Genomic DNA, 8360 nt, shown 5'->3' with positions numbered 1-8360 from the left:
GGTGTTGCTCCCGCGCCTCGCTCAGCCAGTGAGCGGGAACCGGTCTGTATGTGGGATCCGAACCCTCGGCGGGAGCGCCGCCACACTTCCCAAGCGGTGCACTAGCGCAGTGCGCCACCGGGCCGGCCCCTTGGCTAGTACTTTTTTGCAGTTATTTTTTTTGGTGGATGGGCGCTGGCCGAGTTGGGGATCTGAACCCGTGGTCTTTGTGGTATACAGCTCAGCTAACCTGTCAGCCTGTGAAGTTCTTCTTAATGTCTTTCTCTCTCACCTGCTTCTCTTAGTTTGCATTTCCTTTAGAGCCTTTCCTTCTGGGTGCTTGTCTCGGTGGGTTATCCTGGATATGTTCATTTTTCAGGATCCAAACGTAAAAGATGCCCATTAATACCTGCTGAATGTTACCTTTTTTGTTTAGGATTAGCATCCTTGCTAGTCATTTCAAGTTTTTAAAAAATATCAGCATTTTATTTCCTTTACATTTGGTTAAACAGCTTTTTGCTTAATTTTAAATCTCAGTGAATGTTGAAAATGAAATTCGACTTTTCACTCCGGTACCTGGAACCGGTAGCACCGTGGTGATGACCCATCAAGTGTACTTCAGGAAGGCTTGCTTATCAAGTACCTCTTATGTGCTGGAGATGAACCAAACAGGTAGCTCAACATTAGCCGAGTAAATACTCAAAAAGGTTTGGCACCTGAGCTAAGCCCATGCTGGCCTCAAGTGATAACCATATTCTTCCCCAATATCTCCCAGGAGGAGGTAGTTTTTGAGTTGAGTCTTAAAGGATGGATATGAAGAAAGTGGGTGAGTAAGAAGTAGGGTACCGACACATTTAAAAAAAAAAAAAAAAGATGGGATCGAGAGAAGTGGGAGAGCTAGGAGCAGGCTCCCAGGTGAGTGGGGCTGAGTTACCTATCAGCCATTGGGGGCTAGTCTACAAGTGAGTGAGCCGATAAGTGTTAAAGGTGATTAGAAAGAGCATCCAGCTGTGTTGTGGATGACCAGGAAAGGGATGAGGCTGGAGACCTAAGACCAATTAGGAGCCGATGGGATGACCCAGGGGGAGGGTCTACTCTTAGATAGGTATAGGTAGTGAGAGAAGGAAAGGGATTCTGAAGTTGTAGGAAGTAGAATCTGCTCATTGGGACATGGGATGAAATAAATATATTTGTATGTGAAAAGGACATGAGTTTTGGGGGACCAGGGGCAGGATATGTCCCCCGATACTGTGAAGAGGGTGGGAGATCCCACTGTGGTAGTTGAATGGTGGGGTCTTGGTGAGGTGATTAAATTGTGAGGACCATGTCCTAGTAAATGGATTAAATCCATTGATAGTCTGATGGTAGTCATGAGTGTTGTTCTGAGAGCTTAAAAGGACAGCCAGGGAGGAGGTTATCTCTCTGCTCAAGCCATCTAACATCTCACAATGTGATACTCTGCATTGTTGAAGTCACCACCAAAGGCCCTCATGAGATGTGTTCCCTGGACTTTGGATCAATAACAAAACTCACTGGACTAGATTTCTCTGTTCAAACTGTCACAGTACTACTGAGGATGGCTTTGAAAAGATGACCATAGAGATGGACTAGACTCTAGAAAGGAACTCAGTTAAGATGGCTCTGGGATCCCACAAGCTAATCTGTCCTGGTTTTCAACTCCCTTTTTGTACTCCTCCATCCTGTCCAATTTATACAAAAGACACAAGACACGCAGGCTAACTTACTATTCACAGAACAGTTTATTGGCCTGCCTTATCTGGCAGGCCACCCCTTCTGCCCAGGGGAAGTGTCCGTCTAGCTGAACTCTGCTGGGTTGCAGCTTATGCCCTGAGGGAGGCACCAGAAGCAGGAGGGAACACTGGCCAGGACAACTCTTAACTGCAAGAGAACCTAAGCAGAGGTCCGCACCCTCAACTCCACTTGATGTTTTTGTCTTCCTCGGTCATGGCCGATGTGTCAGTGACCAGGCCGGTGCCAATGGTCCGGTTGCCATCTCGCAGGGTGAAACGCTGGCCTTTCTCTAAGATCATTGGCTGCCGCAAGATTAGACTGAGCTTCAGGTCCTCCCCGGGCATGGCAAGCTCCTGGAACAGGGAGAGAAGGATCACACATGGCCTTCGCGGTGCATGCTTTCTGTACCTGTTTGCTGGCTACCACAGAGGTCTGATGCAGAAAGGTTCTGTCTGGGGACAGCTTCATCCAAGCCAGCTGTCACAAGTGCAAACAACACGTTCAAAGGCAGGAGAACATGAAAGGGACCAGAGATCAGTACTCCTAAGATAAATTCTTGAGAACAAAATTTTCAGAAAATTTTGATTATGTGGGTTTCTTAGCCACAGGACTTCTCTGAGCTCTCATATATAGCAAAACTTTCAACAAGAGCCCTCTTTAAGAAATCTGCGGGTGAATGTATAGTAGAGTTTTTTGCCTCCTCCAGCCTAGGGCATACTGCATGAAGGCTCACTCCCCCTCAACCCCGGTGGTCAGCATCCTTCCATCTACCAGTTTCACTTCAATCAGCATCAACATCTCTTCACCCAAGGAAATTAAGCCACCCAGGCTGTCATGTTCCATCTTTGGAACTAGGAGTGAGGCAGAGCTGATAGGAAGAGTGCCCTCTACTCCACATTCCCTACATCCACTATACCTTCCCTGGAGGCAGGATGACACGGCAGGCCATGTCCCAAGTCAGGGAGAACATGACAGGCATGAAGTGGGATACAAAGGGCTTGTGGCGGCCACCCTCCTCCTTGCTGAGGATGTATACCTGGAAGACAGAGCAATGAGGGTGGAACTGGGTTGGTGTGCACTGCCTCTGTGCAGGGATGGCTTGGCTCGGCCCTGCCCACCATCACGGGGAGCCCTCACCTGGGCCTCCACCTTCTGGTGGGTTTGGATGGAACCTGGCTTGGCCATGACCAGGCCACGCCTCAGGTCCTCCCGCTTCAAGCCTCGGACCAGGGCCCCGAGGTTATCCCCTGCCTCTGCTCTCTCTAGGCTCTTGTGGAACATCTCAATGCCTACGAGGGAAGAAAGAAAGGAGGGAGGAGAAGGGATGAGGGAAGAGAGTCTGAGGCAGAAGGAAGGCATGAGGGATCTACAAGGGGAAAGGTCATCCTGAAGCCAGCCCCTGGGTCCCAAGGCTTGCTTTCTATACCTGTCACCACAGTGTGAATGTTCTTGCTATGTCCCAGGAACTCACACTCGTCTCCCTTCTTCAAAACCCCACGCTCCAGCGTGCCTGTCACCACGGTGCCCCGGCCTGGGAGGGAACAGGACAGGGCATCAGGGACTTCGTGTAGGCTATTGCTGGGGGAGGGAGTGTGAATGAGCACAGTCCTCACCAGGGATAGAGTAAACTGACTCTACAGGCAGCAGGAAAGGCTTCTCCAGGTCGCGGGTGGGCACCGGGATGTAGGTGTCCACAGCATCCAGCAGCTTCTGCACAGACTTCACGCCTAGCTCAGGGTCACGTTGCTGTTGGTGAGGTGACAAGACTCTTGAGATTTCCATTCTGCTTCTCTTGCTTACCAAAGCCACTCCCAAAATGCAGAGCAGAGCTCTTGATGCCCATCTAGCCCCATCCTCTTCCAGCCAGCAGCCCCAACCCAACCCTGCCTTCACCTCAAGGGCACAGAGAGCAGAGCCTATGATGACTGGGGTCTCCTCCCCTTTGTAGCCAAACTCAGTGAGCAGTTCCCGGATCTCCAGCTCAACCAGCTCTACCATCTCAGAGTCCTGGACAGCGTCTGCCTTGTTCACATACACCACAATATGCTCTACCCCAATCTACAGAGATGGGAAAGAGATAGGGATGATGTCCAGAGTGGCCCAATGCTCCACTCTTCCTTTTTCCACCCCTACCCAGGCTTCAAATACCTGTTTGGCCAGTAATAAGTGCTCTCGGGTCTGGGGCATGGGGCCATCATTGGCTGCCACCACCAAGATGCAGCCATCAAGGGGAGCAGTGCCTGTGATCATATTCTGGGTAGGAAGAGAGGAAACACTAAGCCTAGTTCAACAACTTCCTCAGTTCCACATCCATCTAACCAAGTGCAGCAGATAGAAACTGAGGCCCCCCCTTTCTCTGCCATCTTCTCACCACCCACTTTGAGTGGCCGTGGGACAAATCTGTAATTTCATATGCAAACATCTGGAATATCTTAACCTCCTCCGTCCAAAACCTAACATTTATCCGGACAGGAGGCAGCTTCCGGCCCAGTCCCCAGCAACCCTCACCTTAACATAGTCTGCGTGGCCCGGGCAGTCTGTGTGGGCATAGTGGCGGGCAGCAGTGCTGTATTCCACATGGGCTGCGTTGATTGTGATCCCCCGAGCTCGCTCCTCCGGGGCATTGTCAATTTCCTCGTACTTCTTGAATTTAGCCCCACCTCCCTCAGCTAGAACTAATGGAGGGAAGTGAACACACTTCTCAGCTAAAGTTCTAGAGCTAGAGGCAGGGCTCCGGCCACACCCCTGGGTCCCTCCCACCTAAACAAATGACAGTCTGGAAGGATAAAGCTTCCACGACCCCCTCCCTCAAGTCTCTTAACTTCCAGCAGAGATAACTTTGTGTCAGAAAGAAACGTTAGAGGGCCTCAAGGGCCCACCCTGCCACTATTCCAGGGTAAAGTCTCTGCTTACAGAGCATTCCCCAAGGCTAGAGGGAAACCACTCAGCGTCCTCCAATTTATGCATCACAGAGTTTTTCGTGTTCAGGAGAAATGCGTCTCCTGCATCTTCCAATCCACCTCCTGCCCTTGTTCTAGCTCTTGGAGCCATATTAACTCCAGCAACACTCTTCTGGCCCCACCTTCCTGGATCCAGGTCCCGCCCTCCACCACAACCCCACTCACTCTTCGTGATGGCCGCGGTCAGTGTGGTCTTGCCGTGATCCACATGGCCGATGGTACCCACGTTCACATGGGGCTTGTCGCGCACGTAGGTCTTCTTGGCCTCCACCGCCAGGCCGCGGCACAAGAGGGACAATGCCAGGGTCTTCTGCGGCCGCAGCAGACCCTGCAATAGTGGGGTCGAGCCGGCGCACACACCTGCCGAGACAGAGGCTTGGAGTCAGGGCGGGGGTCCAAGCCCGGCTACCCGCGACGCCCCCCACCGGGTCGCCATCGCCCCCCCGCCCCTCACCGCTGAAGCGCGGCGTCGCGCGCAGCAGGATGGCTGCCGCCATTGTGGCCGTACTGGCACCCCAGGAACCGGGTACCGCGAGGCCGCGCGTGCAACAGAGGAAGGGCATTTGCTGCTGGAAATCGCTTCCGGCGGAAGGGAGGGCCGAGAGGGCAAGTCTGGGCGCCTCTAGTCGCTAGTTTCTATGGTCATCTCCGCCCGCTTCTGGGCGCAGGCGGAAGTCGTCAAAGGGACGGTTGTCTCAGGGTCGGGGAGGGCTGAAGAGGGTTTCCACAACTCACTCGGGGCCTGTGGGTTGAGGCGCCGCGTAGTTCTCTCTGGCCGCGCCGAGGGGCCGAGGGAGACGCGGCAATGTGGGGCGTCCCACAATGCACCAGCGCCCGGAGGCTCATGGGCCTTGTAGTTCCCAGGGCGGCGGCCGTGGGAGTGCTTGGGGTGGGAGTTAGGTAGGGCTAGGCCGGAGCCAGAGGGAGGATCCTGGCCTCCAGGATGCACAGGCGGCCCCGGCGCGGACTGCTCAAGAATGTCCTGGGCCCGGCGGAGAGAGGCCCCGAGCCCCCTGGAGGCCGACTCACTACGCGGGTCTTAGGAGAGATCTGGCGGCGCCTGGGCCTCAACTGGAGGTAGGACTAGGCCCTTGGTACCTTTCGGGAGTGGGACTCAAGTGGGACCCATCTCTCCCCTGAGCCTTTGTTTTGTTATCTGTAAAACGGTAATAGTATCCAGTTAGGGAAATCCTGATGCGTGCCCCTGAGAGGAAGTGAACTGGATAGGAGTCAGGGATGGGGTCCCGGGGCCTTCAGGTTCCACAGTTCTTGACCCTCAAATACCCGCCCTTCTGGCTCGTAGTCTGCGGGGACCCTGTACCGCCTGACCTCACAGGGCCAGGGCCCCCAAGACAGAGCTTTGCTGCCCACCCCTGTGGTCCTTCAACAGCCTGTGGAGCAATTCCCTCGGTCGTCGCCCCACCCACCCAATTTTGCAGATGACACCGAGGATAAGGGACCAGCTTGTGGAGCCTGAGTCTTTCTTGTTCCCGCAGTGGCCCCAGCACCTCACAGGGTGGGGCACGCAGTAAGTGCTCAATAAATGTCTGCTGACTGAATAAATGAGTGCAAGGGTAGTAAATAACGCTTAACTTTCACATCCATCATCTCATCACAGCTGCCCAGCATCACACTGAGGTGATAACAGCAGCTGCTTAACCCTGATTTATGTTTCCGAAACTCACCAGATCCTAAGACTCAACTGACAGGGTTTCAAATAGATTCCCTAATTCCTCTCCTGGAGGTTATGATTCAGTGAGGTCTAGGCACAGACTGGGAAACTATATAGCACACACACACACCCTTCTAAAATGTGGAGGAGTTTGGGAAACTCTGAACTAGAGCTTTTTTGTATCAGATTTTCATATTTGTTCAGAGTCTATGCTCCCAATGCCACCTTTGTGGTAGGATCTATTATTTTCCCCCGTTACAGGTGAGAAAACTGAGACTCAAGGTGGTTAAGGAGCCCAACACAACTAACCCCCCAAAAGTGTGCACCTAACCACCGCACTGTACTATAACAACTATCATTTTGCCACTCTGATAAAGTGAGGAACTTGCTAAGACTTCTCTCCACCTGGGCCTCCAGTCCATCAGCTCTGCTTAGGAAGGGCTGGTATACAAAAGAGTTTTCTTTGTTTCTACCCTGTACTTCAGTCACTTCACTACTGGGAATTTATGCTAGGACACTCTTAGCCACTTAGCAAGATGTGAGTTTTTGGGGGTGGTATTTGAACCCAAATGGTTTCTATTTTAGTGGCGCTTTTTTTTTTTTTCTTCTCTTTTTAGGTGGCTGGCTTATACCAGGATCCAACCCCTGACCTTGGTGTTATAAGTTTGCACTCTAACCAACTGAGCTAACTGGCCAGCCCCTTGATTCATTTTTTAAGATCGATATTTACTTATGACAGTTTTTTTCAAACTAATACCCAAGAGTTAGGTTCCTTGTACTGGCCAGCTGCCAACAACAAAAAAAGGAATCATTTTAAAGAACACTATTTGGTAGGTAATATTATGGGTGGTATGAATATGGCTAGTTTTGGGGAAGATGGTGCATGAATGACTGAAGTTTGAGAAACACAGTGCTCAGAAGAGTCCAAAGGGAGAAATATTTTTCTAGAGCTGTTGACTATAGTATGCTCTGTAACAGTGAATGGATCAGTCAGGAGTCTGATTTACAGATAATAGATTTTACATTGGCTGGGTTAAACAGAAGAGGGATTTGTTAAGGGTATTAAGCAGCTTACAGAATTGTGGGGCAGGCTGATGGAGAAATAGTTCCAAGCCATAGAACTGATCTGACCCGATAAGAAAACTGCCACTACTGCCACTGCCACCAAACACTAAATGCCAGGATTTAGACTTGTCTGAAACAGCTACTGCTGGTGGTATTGAAGCCACTTCTGCATCAAGAAAGAGACCATCAGCTGGCCAGTTATCTCAGTTGGTTAGAGCATGGTGCTGATAGCGCCAAGGTGTCCAGGGTTCGATTCCTGTACCAGCCAGCTGCCAAAAACAAAGTGATTCTCCCTCCCTCCAACCCCACAAACCCCAAAGCTAGGCATGTTCAAAGCCTCACATGAATGTGTCTCATTAGAGAAACCTAGATCATATGTCAATGTTCTTGTATCAGAGGAGGCTGAGAGATGTATTCTAACTTTGATGGTGGGGAGCAGGACTGATGATAGCATGGCATTTCCCCAGATGTAGAAAATCTCTTCAAACGATGTCCAGCCAAGAACCAAAATCCAAAGAAATGCATGGTTATGAAGACACCTTAAGCTATGAATCGTATGCTGAGACTGGGAACCCAGAATGATGGTAACCGAGAGTTGTGCTAATGCCCTAAGTTTTGGTCACACTCTCATCTAGGTGAGGGCCTGGCCAAAGGGGGAATTGTTAAATAAAAATTATAGGAGGCCACTGTTTTGCCTTTTTTTTTTTTTTTTGGATGCTGGCCAGTTCAGGGATCCCAACCCTTGACCTTTCTGTTATAACACTGTATTCTAACCAACTGAGCTCATTGGCCAGCCTCTTTTCTGTATATAAAATCAATCTCCTCTGTATGATTCATTGGAACAATTGTTCTATTCTGTGGAGTAATGTGTTGCCCCATTCCAGAATCGCAATAAAGCCAATTGAGATCTTAAAAAAAAAAAAAAAAAGATG

The 8360-nt window shown here is 50.8% G+C and overlaps 1 protein-coding gene across 1 annotated transcript; it reads right to left on the bottom strand.

The window, feature by feature from the left end:
- Positions 1-1716: 1716 nt before the first annotated feature.
- On the bottom strand, positions 1717-5240 carry TUFM (Tu translation elongation factor, mitochondrial). Its single transcript, XM_008579024.1, has 10 exons — positions 5146-5240; positions 4857-5051; positions 4240-4406; positions 3880-3984; positions 3625-3789; positions 3345-3477; positions 3158-3262; positions 2869-3020; positions 2648-2767; positions 1717-2084 (listed from the first exon to the last, which is right to left on the bottom strand). The coding sequence occupies exons 1-10, from the start codon at positions 5186-5188 to the stop codon at positions 1911-1913; spliced, it is 1359 nt and encodes a 452-aa protein (XP_008577246.1). The 5' UTR covers positions 5189-5240; the 3' UTR covers positions 1717-1910.
- Between the last annotated feature and the right edge of the window lie 3120 nt (positions 5241-8360).

Source organism: Galeopterus variegatus, unplaced genomic scaffold (assembly GCF_000696425.1).
Source record: "Galeopterus variegatus unplaced genomic scaffold, G_variegatus-3.0.2 Scaffold1799, whole genome shotgun sequence".
In the NCBI taxonomy this organism is placed as follows: Eukaryota; Metazoa; Chordata; class Mammalia; order Dermoptera; family Cynocephalidae; genus Galeopterus; species Galeopterus variegatus.
Note: the sequence above shows the minus strand (reverse complement) of the source record. Positions and strands in the feature narration are given on the sequence as shown.

What these genes read in the sequence shown, in the direction of transcription:
- TUFM (XM_008579024.1), bottom strand. Translation starts at nt 5,188, where the DNA reads ATGGCGGCAGCCATCCTGCTGCGCGCGACGCCGCGCTTCAGCG. An exon ending in CGCGACGCCGCGCTTCAGCG is followed by an intron (nt 5,052 to 5,145) that starts GTGAGGGGCGGG and finishes CTGTCTCGGCAG; the next exon opens with GTGTGTGCGCCGGCTCGACC. An exon ending in CATTCACACTGTGGTGACAG is followed by an intron (nt 3,021 to 3,157) that starts GTATAGAAAGCA and finishes CTTCCCTCGTAG; the next exon opens with GCATTGAGATGTTCCACAAG.